Raw genomic sequence first — 20,620 nt, 5'->3', positions numbered from 1 at the left:
TACGGCACAGACCGCTGGTTACCTACCCAATACCTACTTCTCCTCATTTCCTTTACTCAGAAAACCTCGACTTGTGTGTGGGGGGAGCTTAAAATAAAACCACTTCCCCGCCCCTACGTCACAGCTTCGTTACAGTTGGACACTCTGTCTGGCTACTGAGTCAACGCAGTCACCTCCAGGTGGTTGTGGGAACATATTTCTTCTCTGATACAAGTATTGCTTCTTCCCTGTTATGTTTTTCCCTTCATGCTGCCTGGGAAGTGGAGGGGGAGCTGGGATTACAACAGCCACCAGACAACTCATCACCCGCGTATCTGCCGGACCTGTCACATGGCTGCTGAACGAACACCAGAAGCAATCTTCCACATCCTGCCACGTTATGTAGAGAAAGTAATTTCTGAGCACCATTTTTGGACTCTTATAGGCAAATGCAATTCCTCATGGATAGTTTATTTCTTTATTTCTCAGACACATTGTTTTGTTTTTAGAAAGAAGGAACATTTGATTAACTGGTCTTTTAAAAGGCAGGTCACAATACTTCATATCATGACACAGGAAACCAACAGGTGCTCTTGAAAGCTTTCCAGTCGGACGGTGTATCTGCTTTAACGTGAGTGCCACCCACTTAGGCACCACACCTAGCTCACACTCCAGAGGCACCTTACCCCCTCTGCCCAACCTAACACACGCCTTTCTGTGCCTCCACCAGAATCCCAGAAAGCCATACTTTCCTTGTATCAGGGCAGGATCACAAGTGGTTTCTCTCTCATGAGACAAAATGTCACGTACACGCTGAGTATATGTATGCGTGGAATCACTGGCTATGAGCCGGAAGCAATCCCTTCCAAATGTTCCATTTTTATTTTGCCATCCTCTCTGAGATAGGGCAGTAGAGCAGGCTGGTCACAGAAGAAAACCCCAGCCTTCTATGGCCTGTGACCTCATCCAGATTGATAACAGCCTACTTGGCAGAATAATCATATAGTTATTTAGCCTGAGAAGCACCGTGCTCAGTTTCAAGCAATGACAAAACAAGCCAAGTGAATGTTACTATCAAGGGCTACACCTGCTGGGCGGGGAAGCCTCTTCCACTACACAGTGAACACACAGCTGTCTGGCCGCTGGCTCCATCCTTACACACGAAGTCTGGCTGTACCGGGGTGTGCGTGTCACGTCACGCCTCACAACGGCTGCGTTCTCGACAGGGACGATCGTCCCCGGCACCTGTGTCCCAGATGACCAGGAGGCCCCTCCTCGAGGGCTTGTCAAGGGGGTCGCTCCGGTCTGGCCCCACGTGTAGCAACGGGCTTACCTGCTTCACCTCCGCCTGCAGATGGCGGAGCTGCACACATTGCTCCAGGTGCTTCCGATGCTGCTCGGCTGCCAAATCCAGCTCCTGCTGCTTTTCATGAAGGAACTCCAACAGGTCCTGGACCCGAGTTGCCATGTCGACATCTCTATCGCAAAGCAGCTCCACGCCTGCAGACAGTGAAGGGAGAGCCCAGAGTTCGACTGGCACGTCCGCCTGCTCCTCAGCCGCGCACGACACACACCGCGCTTTGGTGAAGAGCCTGTCTGGCTGGGCCGAGGCCATTACCTTGAAGGCCAAGTTCAAGGCAGGCATAGCCGGCAGAGGAGGGTTTACGTGTGCTTCCGAGCACGCAAGGGGGTCTGCAAGAATGCATCTGATGTGTTCCAAAGAAAACACACCGAATAGCAAATCAAACCAAACCCACTTCCTGTCAATCTATTTCTGCAGTGATAACTGGGGACACGAGCCCCTTGGCTTTATCAATGAGTGAACTCTGGCTTGTTTTTGCTGTACATCCACTTGTACCCAGCTTACCCTTCAGGAAGCATTTAATTTGATTTGTGTAAAATGAGTAACGGAGTATAGCAGGTTGCTGCTAAGTTTCAAACACTACAGCTGTCTCTCTCTACATTTTTAAGCCTATAGTGACATCTGCTGGTAAGATATAAACTAAGAAAAAAAATTAAGACTGTGAAAAATTTTTTGGGATTCATATCTCATTCATGGATGTACAACTGGAGCTCATGCTCCCTGAGATGATGTGCAAGAGGATTAAGGGTACGCGCACTAACGAATGTTACATGTGATCACGGCATGTGAAAATAAAACAGTGAAACGTTCCTCCTGAAGAGCAGGTGCCCAGAACATCTATGTCACAGGGGCTGACTATACTTTGCGGCCAGCACACAAATAAACAGGATGAATTCCCGTATGACGTGAAACCCCCACAACTGACAGAATGAAATGCACTCCTTACCAGAGGCCTGCACTTCGTTGACGTACTGCAAAAGGTCCTGCCCTTGGTGGATGACATCGAAGGTCAAGTTGTTCATGGTCAGAGCTTTGTCTGCATGGTGCTGGAGGCGCTGTTCTGCTATCGTGAGATCTTCCGTGTCAAAGTCGTTCATTTGCTGAGAAAGCTCATCGTTCCAAGACTCCAGGTCTGAGATGATCTGAGGGAGGAGAGAATCTTCTCAGGACCAAGACTTACAAAATAAATACCTGCTGCGACATCTCACTGCGCCAAGTGAGGAAGGAACCAACAGGACCATGTCCGAAGGGCATGGAAGCGCTGCAGGGCTCCCGCAGGCCAAAGATGGGACAGTTAGATACAAAAAATCCATCACAATTGAATAAAATTTATAAAATATATAAAAACACATTAATTCTTAATGATTTTTTTAAAAGAAGAGCTAAAAAGCCTAAAATTAAATGAAAAATTCCTCTGATTAGAAGTAGACAGGAAACCAACCTTTATCCTGAAACTGATAAAAGAGACAATTATTTAAGCCTATAACAATGAAGGAATGTTCCCCTTTATAGATAAATCTAGTTATAAAATGTAGAAATAATAAAATTAGAAAGCATTTTTTCTAATTTTGGTTTGAAATTCTAGTGAAATAACTCTTCAGGCAATGATCATCAATGTGCAATAAACTATAATGGAAAGGATGGGGGGCCTTCATGGGAGGGGTCAGAGTGCCACCTTCTAATCCCACAGACCAACCTTAGCTCCTTAAAGGAGTGGGGCCAGATAGGACCAGCCTTGTGACAGGAGAAGCCGTGGCCCCTGGGGAGCATCTGGCACGGAAACGGAACCTGAATCTTAACTAGGTCTTTACATCAAACTCCCAAGTTTATAGGAAATGCCAGGGAAAGAAAAACAGAAGAGAATCACTAAGCGAAAGCAGAATGTGGGACCTGGATTCTTCCGCTGATGCAGACATTCCAACAAGTCACGGCAGGAAAAAAAGAAGGGTGGATGAAGAGATGATTCTGGATGGAAAGACTAACTATCAACCGCATAAGCAGCACCCACGCGTCTCCCTGACCCCGGGCAGCCGCAGAGGTCTGAGCAAAGGCTGGGTGTTAGTTAGAGAACAAGGACTCAGGTTGATGAGGGGTAGTAGATGGTGGTTATGCGGGAAAAGGCCTTAATTTGTAGAGATACTTAAGAAAGTCTTTAGGAGGGAAATGGTAAGCTGGCAAAGCTTCGCTCTAATATACTACAGCACAATAATAAAAGAAAGGATATTTGCAGCAAGGAAGACACAATCCTTTTACATTTGGGAGACAGGCATGTGGCTATTCACTGTACCATCCTTGCTACTTTGGAGCTGGTTTGAAAATTTTTGTAATCTGCTTTTTAAAAATTAAGGCTAAAAATTACGAAATCCAGAAAGAAGGAAAAAACTTCTTGTGAAAGAACACTGTATTATCTCTACTTCTGTGGAATAACTTTTCCCATGAGTCCTGATTTCCTTTATCCAGATGAGGAATAACCATCTGAGTCTGAAAATCGGACAGCATGAGAGTTTACATAGAGCGCAGCTAGGACATGTGAAGAAATAAAAACTGAAGGCTTCCCCCAAACTCCTACGGCACAAATCTTCTGGATTTATTCTTTTGTTAGTGGGGTCTGCATACAGTATGTGTATTTACATTAATTTATTCAATTGGGCTAATTTATAAAATTAATAAATTTAAATAATGCTAAATTACACATAAGCCAAAAAGCCTCTGAGGGAAAATATTTTTTAAAAGGAAAGAGCTTACCATACATTTAATCTCTTTTTTTTTGAAGATTTTATTTATTTATTTGACAGAGAGAAAGACAGCCAGCGAGAGAGGGAACACAAGCAGGGGGAGTGGGAGAGGAAGAAGCAGGCTCCCAGCGGAGGAGCCTGATGTGGGGCTCGATCCCAGAACGCTGGGATCACACCCTGAGCCGAAGGCAGACACTTAATGACTGAGCCACCCAGGTGCCCCACCATACCTTTAATCTTTATCTCTACTCTAAGGGGACTTTTCTTTCTTAACATTCCTTTTCTGAACCGAGGCAGGAAAGGGTTAGGTGTGGTGGGGAGAGACAGACTCAGCAATCATGTCTCACGGAAACAGCATCAGGCTCAGACAACACCCAAGAGCGGATAACAAACAACGATGAATGTGCCAGAACCAGAAGGATTCAAAAATACTCACCAAGCTTACAGAAACCCCGGCAATGGCCGTGATCAAAGGATCATCAGGAGAGATCCTGCCCAAAGTTTATCATCACAGCTTGTTAACCACACAAGTGAAGACAAGAAATCAGTGGCAAAAACAAAGCTCCAGAAAGTGGAAGTCATTTTTGAACACGAAGTCTTTGGAGAAGTAACTTTGTTTTTAACTGGATCCCAGGAGGTTCAGAAATTCTAAACGTTCCTCTTCCTAAATGTACATGTAACTGCGTCCCCTAAATAACCATCACAGGATGCTACAGTAATGACTTTGTTGTTTTTAGATCCATAGAGCAGATTTTACCTGGAATATCAAGAGGCTGAGAATGCAATATTTCTAAGCCATAGAAAACCTAGATCCACTTTGAGAGATGGAAAGGCTATGAAATACAAGAGATACGAGGGATTTTTAAAAATTGGCCAAGGAACAGAGAAGTTTCTCCCAAAGATAAGTCCATGCCTCCTACAGGCAGTCAGATGGAGCATTTTCCCAGGTAAGAGACGAAATCCCAGCCGAAGCCTCAACTGCTCAGGTTTTCATGTTTCAGGATTATTCCAGAGAAAAGAGGTTCTTAGGCTATGACATTCTAACAGCTTTTAAACTACATTTTAACTGGCCTGTGACTGAACTGCAGGTTTAATTTCCTCAGTTCAGGAAAGCAATGACCCCTGGCCTGGCACACCGGCTTTATTAAGGCCACTTGGAATCTTGTGGCTTTGGTGTGGGGAAAATTATGTTTCTGGTTCCTGAGCTACATTTTAAAACACTAGTTTGTTGAAAATGGAAATACAATTAGAATTTTTTTTCCCTTTAAGTAGCAGCAATACAAATGAAGCCAAGAGATTTTCTTTAAATATCAAAATATCTTGGGGCGCCTGGGTGGCGCAGTCGTTAAGCGTCTGCCTTCGGCTCAGGGAGTGATCCTGGCGTGCCGGGATCGAGCCCCACATCAGGCTCCTCCACTGGGAGCCTGCTTCTTCCTCTCCCACTCCCCCTGCTTGTGTTCCCTCTCTTGCTGGCTCTATCTCTGTCAAATAACTAAAATCTTTTTTAAAAAGTATCAAAATATCATGATGAAAAACTTTAAATAATGCGATTGTTTGCTCTGTGTTTCCTAATTGGAACTACTCAATAGCAGCTACGTTTATTAAAGCAATTCATATGAAGTAGGGGTCAGAGAGGAAAACAGACATGCTGGGTCTTTGGTTCATACAGTCTGCAACCTGGAACCGGCACAAAATGCCCAGGCCATGCACAGGTCCTTAATGAGCTGAGCACAGCATGCCCTTTCTCTACATGGCTTCACATGTGGCTTTAAAGGTCAAGACACTGACAGCAGATTTTACCAGACAATGCACATGGCATTTAACTCTTTTCTTATCATGAACCAATGATGACAATGAAAACGGCCAAGAAGGCTTTTCTTTAATGAAAACGTTGATGGAAGTTTAGACAGATGGCCGACCAGAGACCCCCATGAGAGGCCCTGCACAGGGCCTGACCTGGTCCCTGTACCAAATACCAAGACCACCCTTAGAGCTGGGCCTACAGACAGGCCTGAGAGAAGCAGGCAAGGCCCACTTCAGGCAGAGGGTCCTCCCCTGAGCAGACAGAAGTGAAGCAGTGTACACAAACCCTGGCCGTCGGTGTCTGCCTTCGGTGACATTGAGGGTCTGGGTGTGCAAACCCTCAAGGCACTAGCATGAGGAGGGTACGCCCTACAGACACCACTCCGCAGTCACAGGACCACCTGGTGGGCTGCAGGTACCCGGACAGGCGCTGGTCACTCTGCCAGCTGTATGAAGCTGACAGGCACCAGGAAGCTGGCCTCCCCCAGGCTGAAGTGACTTCTGGTTCCTTTCACCATGTTCCACAGACAGATTCAGCGCCATCCAATTACACTTACTTCTGCTTGCACTTCATCAAGTTCAAAATGAGATCTTCCCTGACACAGAATTAAGAACCACCCTTTTGTTGAAAAAGAAACCTCACATATAAGGTGTAATTTTTAAGTAGTAAGAATGAAATCTTATTTCATCTGAGCACACTTGTATGGAGAAAAACAACTGCACTTCACACCAACAAAACTGCTCTCAGCACAGGCTCACTGTCTGGGGGAGGAGGATGGGAGGGGGAAAGGCAGGCAGCGGGCGAGAGGGGTGAGACAGAAGGGAAAAGGGAGCATCACGGCCTCAGGTGTGAGCCTCGGCTGTGTAGACAGGGGGTGCCGCGCGGCGCGGGCTTAAACAAGCTACTTATTCTTCGTGGCAGCTGGGCTTGGGCTCCACTAGCACCGGCTTCGCTCTCCCCTGATGTGCGGTGTGGTGGCCAGCACAACGCCCTGCAGGCGAGGCGCAGTCCTCCCTCCCTCCGTCCTCCCCCCTTACACCCAGCAAGCCAGATGATGCGGGAACCCGCAGGAGACAGAGGATGGACGGACACACGGACACTCACATCGATGGCATCCCTCTCGAATATGCGCAGCTGCAGGAAGAGCTCCAGCTTGATCTTGCGCTCCTGGAAGAGCTCCTCCATCTGGGCCTGGGCCTCATCCAGCTGCTGCAGCACCGTCTCGATGTGGCTGATGGAGCTGTTGTGTGGGGTCTTGTTGCTGGAGATGGCCGAGTCCCTGCGGAGGGGCAGAAGGGGACGGGATGGGCATGAGAAAGTCTCCCATTGTCAGACACCAGATCCGGCCGGCTGCACGGACTTCAGGGGGAAGAAGGCTGGCAGGAAGCGGGGCCGCTGGTCTCAGAAAACGGAATCAGCAGCCCCTCCCGCTGCACAACGCTGGGCTTCCTCCCCCGAGCAAGCTGCCAGGTTTGAGGCCACACTGAAGACTCTCCTCTCAAAGGAAGTCTATCAGGGAAAGCAGCTTCAGCAGAGCTCAACTTGAGCCACTCCTCTCCCTAAGCAGAGAGAACAGAACAGACAATACCTGTTTGCTACACATGGCAGTCAGGGCGGCAGCAAGGGGTTCAACCCTAATGCAAGCAAGTCAGCCTGTAACAGTCACTTTTGCCTGGCTCTTGGCAAAGTGAGCAGCACATGAAGCTTTCAGTCATGATTCAGTAACTGTCCCCTGAGTGATCCAGTAACATGCATCTGCTTCCAGGCCCAGCAGGGCCACCTGCCTTCCTGCATGGAGGAGCACCTGAGGGACAGGTAACTTCCCACCCCTCCCCAGGCCCGGCCTCCCAGAGCCTCAGTTCTGAGGACAAGACGCCTACCACCGCCTACAGAGGCAGGTCACTCAGGGTCTGGTGGACACAGTCCTCGGAGGTTTAAATCAGTCTGGTTTGTAAAGAAATTTCAATAATTATTAGGTAAGTGTTAAGAGGAAATATTAATAAAAGCTGAGTTCTGGCTAAGTTTATTAGTCAATGCTGTCATGAGAGAAACCCTTGAGCCAAAAAGACTACCCTAGAGAAAAGCAGAGAAGAGGAAGAAAGGGATGGTATTCTCCTTTGTAGGCAGAGTTGTTATTTGTTCTCTACCTAGGTAGGCAGAGAACTACTGCTAATTGTTCAAAAGTGGGAGCTCAGGGAAGGGGAAATGACTGGCAGGATTTCAGAGCGTCTGTGCCCCGGCGGGAGGCCAGGGACACGGCCCACCTCAGCTGCTGGATGAGGTCCTCCCCTTCCTTGATCACGTTGACCGTCACTTGCAGGGTCGTCTGCTGCTGCTGGCCAAAGCGCTTGATGAGGTCCTGCACGGCCTCCACCGACTCGGCGTACACGTCATCCAGCAGCTCCTTCTGCAGCTCCTCCAGCCATGTCCACAGCTGGGGAAGCAGAGAGTGCAGTGAGGCCAGGCCCCCGGGCCCCCTCCCCAGGAAGTCCCCCTTCCCAGGAAGTCCCCCTCCCCAGGAAGTCCTGGTGCAGACACCAAGTGACCACACCGGGAGGGAGCTGGGGGCAGCCTGTTCCCAGGGCGGGGAGGGCGGGAAGGGGGAGCACCCCGAGCAGGACCAGCGGGCGGAACACACGCACAAAAAAAGCAGTATGCAACCACTGCATGGTGAAAAATAAACAGGCAGAGAGCCCAAGGGGACTGTCACAAAAGAGAAAAGAGGAAAGGGAAGTCACTCTTTCCGATTCTTCCTAGGCTCCATCCTAGTGTAAGAGAAAGAAGAAAGACCCCCTCCACCAACCGAAACATCTGCTAAGCATAACGCATTCCTTTATACATCCTTGGACTCCTGTTTAGCAGATGGATGGTTTTATTTTATTTTTAGCAAGGGCACTACAACCCATTATTAATTATTAAACCACTGCTCAGATGTGGCTGCTTTACAGGGCTCAGAAAAGGAGGCGGCGCATGATGTGGTGGAATAAATACATCACCGTGCCTGGCGGGAGATTTGGATGTGGCACCGCTCAGTAACGTGGCCCACCCCAGGCCATGGCCGACCCGGCCACAGCACACTCCTCCAGTGGAAAGAGTGTGCATCTGGAAAACACCTCAAACCTCCGTTGTACAACCACTCAAGATGTGTCTGGGGACGTTGACGAGTAAAGACAACTTGGAACGACAGTGGCAAGAATGACCTCAGGCCCGGCAGGAGCAGAGCACTTCACCCACTTCCGGCAAGTCCCCCCTCCCACATCCCTGCGGAGCCATTCGGCAAACTGGGAAAGATGGCTCATTACACCGAGCAGGGCTCTGGTGGCTTGGAAGTGGTTTATGTGAGGAGAAAGGCTCCTGCTGCTTCAGGGATGTAAGAATCACCCCCTCCCCCATATCTTCCAAGCTTCTGTTACCCACAGAAGCCTCTACCCCCAATGCCAACAAGCCTCTGTGGCCCATACGGCAAACTATGCTTGCCAAAATAAATGTTGTATTGGGTCTTTTGTTTCTGAGCTCATGCTTTTTTGAAAACTGCCTTACTGAGGCATAGTTGACATACAATAAACTGCATGAATTTCCAGGATATACTTTGCAAAGTTTTTAAACATATGGACGCACCCATGAAAACACCCCTGCTGTCCACAGTGAACAGCTCCATCACCCCAAAAGTCTTCTTGTGCCCTCTGTAATCTTCTGTCTCCCTCTGACCTCCCTCCCCAGGCAATCTCCCATCTGCTTTCTCACTAATATATCAGCTTGCATTTTCCTGAAAAAGTATATAGATGGAATCAGACCCTATGAACTCTGTTTTTGGTCTGATTTCTTTCCTTCAACAGAATTGAGATTCATCCATACTATTGTGTGTATCAACAGCCCATACTTTTTTTTTTTACCGTGGGACAGTATTCCAGTCTCTGTATGGCACAGTTTAGCCACTCATCTGGTAAGGACATCGGACTTGTTTCCACTTTTTGGCCATTACAAATACAGTTCCTAAGAACACCTGTGCACGGTCTCTGTACGTACCTCTGTTTTCCCTTTTTTAATGGTGAATAGGTGTAGAGGGGCTGGATCATATGATAGGTGTATGTTTAAATTTTTAACAAACTGCCAAACTGTTTTTCCCATGTGGCTGTACCATGGCACATTTCTGCCAGCAGCCTTTGAGAATTCCAATTCCTCCGCATCCTCACCATTATCTGAGAAGGTCAGTCTTTTTAATTTTAGTCAGTCTAGATGAGTGCCATCTCATTATGGTTTTAATTAGCAATTTCCTCCTTGCTCACGATGGCAAACCCAAGCTAACCTTCTAAGAATTCTTTTGTTGTTAAATGTAGCTTTAGTTATGTCAGTATTTTAAATATGGCAGGTCAATTTAAAAATAAGGAAAGTGATGGCAAAAGAGTTACTTTTCAGTCAAGGTACCTGGGACCCTAGGAGTTCACTTTACTCAAAATGTTAAATAAAACATCTGTTAACTTGTTTTTTTCTATGCACCCAATTTTGTCTATAAGTTATCAAATTCCACACAATTCCAGAATTTTAATTTAAAGGGGTTTTAGAGGTAGGCTGGTTCACCTCTTTGATCTTATAGGTTAAGGAAAAGAAGCCCAGGTGATGAAGTTACCTGCACCATGTGGGCAAAACCAACTGCTGGGGCCAAGCTCCTGGGAAAGAGCCCTCTAGATCCGGTCACACTTTGCATTGATATTGTCAGTCAACACCAACAGTACCATTCTTTGATTCGCCATATAAATATGGACTAATGCTCGCACCATCTATAAAGGGCCCATAATCAAGAACATACTCTTTTGGGTTTGTTGTTGTTGTTTGCTTTCCTCTAAATCCTGGTGAACATGGTTGCAGCCTTGGTAAATAACAGGAAGGATGACAGCATCATGACCATGAGGAATCTCCAAATTTGCTCTGATATTTCCTATGAAAAATCTTCCAAGTTCTACAGGTCATCTTGTATAGCAGGGTATTGTGGATTTAGGAGACACTTTAACAAAGCATTGGCTCTGTGATCTAAGAGAGAACTGAATTTCTCTGAGACTCAGTTCGCTACGACAGGGACCCTCAGACCAACACTGGCCTTGAGAAGTCACTCTGAGGGCCGGAAGACAGAGGCTGCAGGAGAGCGCTGGGGCATCAGCAGTGCTCTGTACAAATTTAATTCCCAAAGCATAATGACCCACTCAAATTAACTCAAGAGGCAAGATTCGCTAAGAAACCAAGAATGTGCCAGTGAGCAATAACAACAATTTTACCAGCACATTTTATTGAGTCAAAATATTTATCCCAAAACATCCAGGGTATGTTGTCTAATAGGAAGGCTTTTCCAGCTCAAATGGTTTCATCAACTTCCTGGTAACCTGTTTCCCACTTACTCCCCACAGAGAAAAATCCCCCTCAGCCACGCTGCAGCTCTCCCCACCCTCGGATTCCTGTCCAAAGACAAACACTCTGAAAAGGCGGACCTGTTCAATTACATTGATACCAGTGTAAAAGAAAATGGGAAAAAAAAAAAAGAAGAAGAATGCCTTAATTCCTTCCTTTTAAAATCTCAACTCTCATCTCCGCCTTCCTACGCGCACTGCACTGAAGCTGCTCCTGCCTCGTCGCTTGTGAGAACCCAGAAAAAGGAGGGTCCCCAGAGCACGTGCGCCTGTGAATCGGCCAGGCTCACGGACTAACCAGGGAGCACACGTGACGGATGGACAGAGAGGCACCGCACATCATATGGCGGGGTCTTTAGAAAGAGGGCCGCTCACTCAGTGGAGTTGAATGCAAAAGCAAATGTACAGCCAGAAAGGACTGCTCTCTTTCACCGTCAGCTGAACAGCAGCAGTGCTGATGAGAAGAAGGGTAAAGGAGCCAAGTCCACCCCAAATGTTGACTCTGCATCACAGAAAGGGGTGTGGGACTTATCGGAGAACAAGCTGGTCCACGGGGGGCTGGAGCCAATGGGGGCCTCTGGTTTGAGTTACACTACGCTAGTAAGAGCTAGGTTCTCATAACACCAATAGAGACTAGTATCTCTTCTTCCAAATTTGTGGAAAAATAGAAACACAATTTTTTTTAAGACCACTAGAAAAACACTACAATATCAGCAAAATATAACAAAGTGAATTAAGACAGCTGGTAGAGAATCTGCAGGTGCTGGATAAGACACACCTAGCATACAGGTGGCCTAACCCGCCTCCCCAACCCCTGTTCACACAGCTGGGTCAGGCCTCCCCAGGGTCATCAGCCTGCTAGGCCCCTCCAGGAGCCCTGGCCCAGCACCTGTCTTGCACCAGTAGCCTAGATGATGCCACAGTGGACCCAAGGGGTGTCTGTGTCCCTGTCTGGTGCTTGACTCAGTTGTGAGGCCTAACTCACAACCCAGTTTGTGGGACAGGATGGGGGATGGGGTATAAAATTCCTCTTCGCTAGCAAATACTAACAGAAATACATACATAATTCAGATTATGAAACCATGTTAACGAGCCTTGCTTCTATACACTGTGAGGAGGAAATCAAAACCAATGCCTGGAAGTGCCCGGAGGCACAACGCTTAAGCTTCTACATAACTCCACCTCAACAGCCTAAGAGTTAACAGTTCATCCACAAATGATAATTAAAACAGCTCTCTTAAGAAGTAATACGGACTAACAATTAAGAGTGTTTGAGCTCTGAAGCCAGACTGCCTGACACCCTATCCTGACTTAACATCCTAGGCCATGGTCCTGGGCAAGCTACTTGGCTGGTCCACGTCTCGGGCTCCTCATCTGTAAGATGGGCCTGGTAACAGCTCCTCCCTCAGGGAGCTGCTGCGAAGAGTCAGTGGGATGGTACGTGCAGAGTGCAGAAACAAGTAAATGTGAGCCACCAGTACTAGCTTTGTTCTTTGAAAAAACATGTCTAATAAGAAAAACCACAACGTTTTAAGTTCTCTTTCTCTAGATACTTTTCAAAACATATCCAGGTTCCTACCTATTGTTCAAAATATGTCACTGAGTCTGGTGGACTTAAAACCAACCCATGTTTAAATCTTTTTACACCTAAAAATAGTATGAGGAAAAAGTGCTAGAATTAGTGCATTGGAGTCCATAGTGCTCACTTCCCCTTGGTTGTAGGGGAAATGCCATGAGGATCTGTGGCTCAAACCTTTTCCCTTCCTCAACATCCTGGACACATGGACACGCATCCACGGTGGAACAGGCTCACCGGGCCCAGCCAGCTGTGGAACCGGTGAACGGCCACGGCCATGGAGGAAACCACAGAAATGGATCTCGGGCTCCGGCAGTTGAAAAGGGAACAGTATAAATGAGGTAAAAGGAGCAAGGTTATATTTAAATCCATAATGTCAAATGCCCGCAAATCATTTGCCCCTTTAAAAAATTTTTTCCCTGCTTCTACAGAAAACATTCTCAATTTGGAGAAAAAAGGATTCTCAGATAAAGGTCATTTCTAATATCGGTGATGAACTGATACATATCATAGTGCAGCGTGATTCACGTAAAATCTATTTTTAAGCTTTTAAATTAGTATATGCTGCCTAAAATAACCTCTGAATAAAAGAACGAGAAAAAGTCTCTAGGATACCTGTGAAATTTTTACCATAAATTTCCTAAGCGTGAAAAACCCCTGCACTTCTGTGCGTGCTGTTAATTTCCAATAAAGAGATACATCTTTGCGACAGCACAGCAGGAGAGGAGCTGCATTCTCTCCAGGTTCTCAGCTGCCTGGATTTTACTGTGGGAACTGTGGCCCACAGCCAGAGTTAGGCAACGCTGCCCCCTAGAGGCCCTCTGAGCAGTCGCCAGCAGCATTCCTATAGACCTAGTTCATGGACCAGGATCCACCCACAGAGAAGGCTGGGCTAGGGAGACACAAGAGGTTCTGGAGAGAGAATTCCTGTGACAAAGATGTGAGAGCCCTGGTCCTGCACCCAGTGGCATCTGGCCGGGTCTGACCCAGGCGCACCTCCACTCTGGGCCCCTCCCCCTCACCTCTGGGCTGGGTGGAGCCTAAAAGAGGAAACTGCAACTCTGCTGGGAGAAATGTCCTGGAAAAGCCCCTTCCTCACTAATCGGATGGGAAACTTTACCAGAGGGAGCTCCCAGAGGAACCTGCTGGCCTGGGGGAAGCCCAGGAAGGACTGAGCTTCCAGCCCTATTCTGCAGGTGGTCGGATCGGAGGCCTGAGATTTGGGGATTGCTTTAGCTGCAGCCTCTTTCAGACGCAAGATCTGAATGCAGCCTACTAAGCCCACTCCATCCTGAGGTGGAGCCCAAGACGTCAGATGTGGGCCCTTATCTGCACGTGGCCTTGGGAAAATCCGTGAGACTCTCTACCCTCAGATTTCTCATCCATGAAATGGATCATCTTACCATATGCCTTCCATAACTGGCAGAGCCCAGTATGAAAATCAGATGAAGTGAACACAGACCTGTGAAAGCGCTCAGTCACTCCAAGTACTTTATAAACAAACTACCACCACTGCCATCCGCTTCCCTACGGCTGTTTATGACAAAGACAATCATCTGGGTATCAATGGGGAGGGGTGAGCTGTAAGGCCAGCATGGGAAGCATAAAAGCCGCATTCCCCCAGCAGAAGCTGCAAGCCAGGAGCAGGAGTAGGTAGTTTCGGGATTTCTGAGGGCACCCACTGTGCAGGTAAATCGTGATTCAGTTTCAGGTACAAGCAGCGGGGCTCAAAGGGGAGCCGTTCCTGCATGTGTGGCACCTTCTTCAGCCTGAAATGGTGCACACACCTGGTGCCCTGATCAAGGAGGAGTGAAGGCTTGATTCTGGGGTGGGTGATAAAAGATGCCCTAACATGACGAAAGGAAATTTGTGAAGGATGTACTTGGTGCGGGGGGGGGGGGGGGGGGGAGGGGAGAGGCACACAAATCAGAGTCAGTATCATGAAATAATACCCATGCAAGTACGTGTAAGAGAGGGGACAGAAGGAGAAGAAAGCAGGAGCATGTCAGGGCAGCCCTCGGCAAAGAGGGGATGCCATGTGGGCGCCGTGGACACGTGATCAAGGACAAGGTGACGCACACATGATATGGCTGGATAGAGGGACCCACACAGAGACCAAGGTCAGAGCGGGAACCTCAATGATCTAGATATTTACATGAAGTCAACTTGGTAAAAAACAGAGATTCTGAGATGAGGGATTTTCTTTTTTCTTTTTATTCCCCAACATCACCAAAGCATAAAACACTCTTTCTGAGGTTTCAAATTTGGGAAGAGGTCCTCCCCACTGCCACGTCATTTTGACAGCAAGCACCTTCCCCCCGAAACAGTCTGCAGTTAGTCAAAGCATAATTCCTCCTTCACTCTTCAAGTCTCTGAAGATAGTGAGCACTGGTATAGTCTGTCCTCCCTATCCCAAGGGTAACACTTCAGTCGTTGGACTCTACCAGTGTGGCAGGATCTGAGATCTGAAACTCCTTCCACACCAGCTCACTCTCCTCTGAACACCTTGCAAAGTGGGGATGGGAGAGCAAAGGCAACATCACATGTGATCCAACCAGCAGTGCACAGCGAGATGACTGCCCCCCAACCGGGATTTTTTTCAATGCTTTTGCTCATTACAGCCATGGGGCACGACACTATTGTGCACTCTGTTCATAAACACGTGTAAGGTTGTTGTTTTAGCAAGTGCTGTGGCCACGCCTGTGACCCTTACTCTATAACCTGTCTAGATGTGTGTTTATGATTCAAAAGGCTCATATGAAAACCCATGAATGAAATTTCTAGGGAGGCTGGGTGGCTCAGTCAGTTGGGTGTTTGCCTTCGGCTCAGGTCTTACTCCCTGCTCAGTGGGGATCCTGCTACTCCCTCTGCCTGCTGCTCTGCTTGTGCGCTCTCTCTCTCTCTCTGACAAATAAAATCTTAAAAACAAAAGAAAACAAAACAGAAAAAAATTTCTATGATGGATTCTGGCTTATTCCTGCTGACATGTTTTGGGATCCTACATAATTTACAGACCCTGGCCTAGACTTTGATAAGCATGCCTTTCATGCCAATCCACCCACTCACAGGCTTTCTGCATGGGGACAGAGACATACAGGGGAGACATCGTTCTCCAGCCTCGCTGAGGTCACCCACTAACAAGCCCCGTGATGATGGTCTCACTGACAAGGCTTTTAAGGTAGCCACAATTATTTCTGCTGCACCAAGTCTGCCCTTGCTTTGTGGCCATTTGGCCATTTTCAAGACAGACAGCTCTCCATACAACAACGACTAGTTTTCAGGGTGCCTGAGTTCCGATGGGCAATCTTTCCAGATGTCAAACTGGGACATAAAAGTTCTTTTTTTTTTTTTTTTTTTTATGTTAGTCACCATACAGTACATCCCTGGTTTTTGATGTAAAGTTCGATGATTCATTAGTTGCGTATAACACCCAGTGCACCATGCAATACGTACCCTCCTTACTACCCATCACCAGCCTATCAATTCCCCCACCCCTCCCCTCTGAAGCCCTCAGTTTGTTTCTCAGAGTTCATAGTCTCTCATGCTTCATTCCCCCTTCTGATTACCCCCCTTCTTTATCCCTTTCTTCCCCTACCGATCTTCCTAGTTCTTATAAGATAAGAGAAATCATATGATAATTGTCTTTCTCTGCTTGACTTATTTCACTTAGCATTATTTCCTCCAGTGCCGTGAGACATAAAAGTTCTGAATACATTAGTGGAGTCAGTTCAAAGACAGGACAACTGCACAGGCTGCTCCCCTACAGAAGGTGACACCAGGGATGACACCCACCCATCTGCTAGGCCTCAGGTACAACTGAGGTGACTGGTCTACCATTTCTCATGGTCACCACTATCAGCAAGTCTGATCCAACCACGGGTCTGGACTGGAAGTTACTTCCTTACTCACAACCAGGTATCATGAGTAATACCTTACTATCGAACACTTTCTTCTTGGCACCTTCCACTTGGGGAGCAGCATGGGAGGATAAAGACAGGGCTGGTCTTGTGATAACAGACTCCTTCAGCTGACATTTTTTCCCAGCCATTCAGCAGTCTGATTCTAGTGACTGTACTAACAGATTAGATTGTCCATATTTTCCTATTTTGTCTACAAATTAAATGTCAAATGCCTGGTCAAATGCTCACTAATTCCACTGCATGCCCTTCATTAAACCAGAAACCCAGTAAAAAATGAAATTAAGATAACATGTTGTAACCTGTTTGTTCATTTCTTCCTCCACTGGCGGTTTATAAACTCTGCTTAGGACTGAGCTTGCCCGAGTGCTGTGTGAACTCTGCCTCCTGCATCTCCAGCCCCCTGGCATGTCTCTCTGGCACTTCTTTAAAGATCGACAGACTCAACCATCAAGTTCTTTCACTACCCAAGGTCTAATTTGTCTTGCGATAGAGACTTGAACTCACTTAGAAGAGATAAGTCCTTCCTTATAAAACCTTCACTCATTTGGTCTTCCACTTCTTCTAAGTCTGAAAAGCGGCCTCCCTGAGGAGACCAAGAAAGCAAAGCGAAAGTACATGAAGTCTACTTTCTACTCGTGTCCACAGACTTCACCAGCGTCAGGCAGAAAGCCCAGCCCTTCCTTGATCTTGGGGTTCTGAATTCTGGGCTTCACAGAGAGGAAAACATCAACAAAACCAAAAAGCCCTTTCTTATCTAGAGCTTTCAAGCTTTCCTGACAAAACCCTTATATGTTGTTGGCGATCAACCTTTCTACCACTTATTCAGTAAGAACAATAATCAGAAACAAACGATACATGCCAGAAATGGACATGGATGATGTACTTCTCACAATTAACCAAAGACCTATCCCATTTGGTTTATGGAGCCAAGTATCAAAATAAAAAACTAAGAATATTAAAAATGCTCTATTAAATAAAAGTCTAATGAGTAAACCAGATTATGTATACATCCATTTTCAGCTGGGCATTTTAAGACCTAGAATATTGCACTGGCTTGACATTCTGTTCAAGTGCTTCCCCTTTCTATGACATTAATTGAGGCCAATGCCCAAACAACGACTTAAAGCAGACATCTGCTCCTCCACTGCGGGCTGACCCTTCAACAAGAAATTGTAAAATTTGGAGTCAGTGCCGTTATAGATTTTTAATCCCTGTTGTAATACTGAGTTACAAATAATGATAATACAGAACATTATTAATTTATTCACTTAATAATCATCTACTAAGTGACCAATACATGTCAGGTATGTTAGCGTCCACTGTAATTTTCTGCACTAACATCTAATTACTCTGTTGACATAAAAATTTTCTCTACCTGAAAATACTGGGCCAATATTAAGAAACAGAAAACTCATGAATTTAAACCAGTTTTAAAGTACTCTACAGAAAATATGTGTTTTACATGAAACTATTTGGATAAAAGGAACTTCTTTTTCAGATAGTAACATCTCTCTTTCCCCACGGGCCAACAAAAATGTTTTATGCATATTTATTTGGTTGGAAAAATAAAATCACTCATTTTGTAGCTTTGGCTGGTAACAAAAGTACTGAGTGGTGTGCACAAAGGAACACATGTCCATGAGTACAGATTCCTTGTAAGAGCTGACTCTGTCCTGACAGAGTGGGCCTGGGGACAGAGCAGAGCCAGGGACAGAGCAGGGCCAGGGACAGAGTGGGGCTGGGGATGAAACATGGCCAGGGACGGAGTGAGGCTGGGGACAGAGTGTGGCCGGGGACAGAGTGGGGCTGGGGACAGAGTGGGGCCGGGACAGAGCGGGCCTGGGGACAGAGCAGAACCAGGGATAGAGCGGGGCCAGGGACAGAGTGGGGCCGGGGACAGAGTGGGGCTGGGGACAGAGCAGAGCGGGGACAGAGAGGGGCCGGGGACAGAAGGTGGCCAGGGACAGAGGGTGGCCGGGGACAGAGCGGGGCCGGGGACAGAGGGTGGCCGGGGACAGAGCGTGGCTGGGGACAGAGGGTGGCTGGGGACAGAGCGGGGCCGGGACAGAGCGGGCCTGGGGACAGAGCGGGGCCGGGGACAGAGGGTGGCCGGGGACAGAGCGGGGCTGGGGACAGAGGGTGGCCGGGGACAGAGCGTGGCCGGGGACAGAGTGTGGCCGGGGACAGAGCGGGGCCGGGGACAGAGTGGGGCCGCGACAGAGCAGGCCTTGGGACAGAGTGGGGCCGGGGACAGAGCGGGCCTGGGGACAGAACATATTCTAGGAAGGCTTCATTCAACCTCTGATCCTAAACAATGGGGTCAGAGCAAGGTGCTTCTCAGAGCGAGGGCACCCCAAGTAGATGAGTGAAGAAGGATGAGTAAACAAAGATGAGTGAAGAAAAGATCAGATTACACCTGGGTACTTATACCTTTGCATAGCACATTTAAATTGGCCTCATTCTGTGTCCAAAAAGCTACAGATGGCGTGAGGAGGCGAGAAAGGCACATGTCCTGGCTGCTCCTACAAGACGGGTGCTATGGTTCGTTACTACACCTGGAGCTTTGCTCAGCTGAGCCACACGCCCTAGAACCTTAGTGTTCCTGTCCCATAGTTAGAAGCCAAGGTTCTCCAGAACAGTCTGCCCCAGGTCACTCAGCCAGTTCAGGGGACATGTTACACTTTGATATTCTTAATTATTTTAATAAAGATTATATTTTTACAGAAAGCTTGAATGACTAGATCTATTTAATATATATTTTTTTTTTCACCTATGGGAAGACTGCCTATTCTTTTTTTTTTAATACCAGACACCACAGACTATATGAAGACAAAGTGCTAAACCTGCTGACAGCAACCGAATGCCCAAAGCCAAACGTCACGTTCAGTCATGCAAGGGCTGACGACACCGTAGATGGTTCTAAGCCCTTAGCTTCCTCTTGTTTTCTCTGGCTTGGGGCCGTTTAATTGCTCATTTGTACCTACATCAGATTAATCAGAAGAATCGAATGTTTAATAGTGGAAGGAGAGAGTTCAGCTAGGGCACTGAATATTGAACATAAATTACTGAGATGAGATCATCTGAAGTAAACATCCTAAGATATGATGCACTGGGCCCTAACCTCTCCCGTTGACAAATGTATCACAGCGATCCCGGACTCTTGAGTAGTTACACAGCTAGAGCCCACTCCTCCACTGTTGATGGGAGTGTACATGATACACCATTCTGGAAAACAGCTTGGCAGTTTCTCTTAGAACATGAGCTTACCAGAGGACCCAGCAATTGCACTCTTGGGCATTTACCCCAGAGAAATGAAAACTTCCATCCACGTGTAAACCTGTGTGCGATGGTCCAGTGTCTCCCTTTGTAACAGCCAAAACCTGAAAATAACCCCACTGTCCTTTACTGGGTAAACAGCTAGCACACTAGGACATATGCATACCATGAAACACTACTCAGTAATGAAGAGGAAAGAACTACTGATGGATCTCAAGGAATTACTGTGGCGTAAAAAGGTTATAGAGCATGTGATCCCATTATGTAACATCTTTGAATAACAAATTACAGAGATGGAGAACAACAGATAAGTGGTTGCCAGGGGTTAGAGATGCAGTCGGGGTTGGGTGTGAACAGGAGGTGTATCAGGAGGGTGATGGCAACAAATCTGTAGGACTCTGTATGTTGAAAGTGGTGGTGGTAACGTGAATATACAGACGATAACAGTGCACAGAGCTGACCACACGCGTGCTCGCACACACGAGTGCATGCACACCTGTGACGCTGCTATAAGCTCTGTGGGGCACAGCAAAGTCACTTCCCGGCTTTCACAGTGCACTGTGGTTAC

The 20,620-nt window shown here is 47.2% G+C and overlaps 1 protein-coding gene across 4 annotated transcripts in view; it reads right to left on the bottom strand.

Annotated features, from left to right (window-relative positions):
* Positions 1-20,620, bottom strand: part of TRIO (trio Rho guanine nucleotide exchange factor) — a 347,980-nt gene that overhangs the window by 126,931 nt on the left and 200,429 nt on the right. For all 4 annotated transcript variants that reach the window (XM_026506706.4, XM_044386996.3, XM_044386995.3 and 1 more), the window contains exons 12-15: positions 8,146-8,315; positions 6,986-7,160; positions 2,289-2,484; positions 1,313-1,479 (exon numbers count right to left, since the gene is read on the bottom strand). In XM_026506706.4, coding sequence (XP_026362491.2) covers positions 1,313-1,479; positions 2,289-2,484; positions 6,986-7,160; positions 8,146-8,315 — 708 coding nt within the window. The remainder of the gene's footprint in view (positions 1-1,312; positions 1,480-2,288; positions 2,485-6,985; positions 7,161-8,145; positions 8,316-20,620) is intronic.

This window comes from Ursus arctos, unplaced genomic scaffold (assembly GCF_023065955.2).
Source record: "Ursus arctos isolate Adak ecotype North America unplaced genomic scaffold, UrsArc2.0 scaffold_15, whole genome shotgun sequence".
Lineage (NCBI taxonomy): Eukaryota > Metazoa > Chordata > Mammalia > Carnivora > Ursidae > Ursus > Ursus arctos.
The sequence above is the reverse complement of the archived record's forward strand: the minus strand, read 5'-3'. Positions and strand labels throughout refer to the sequence as shown.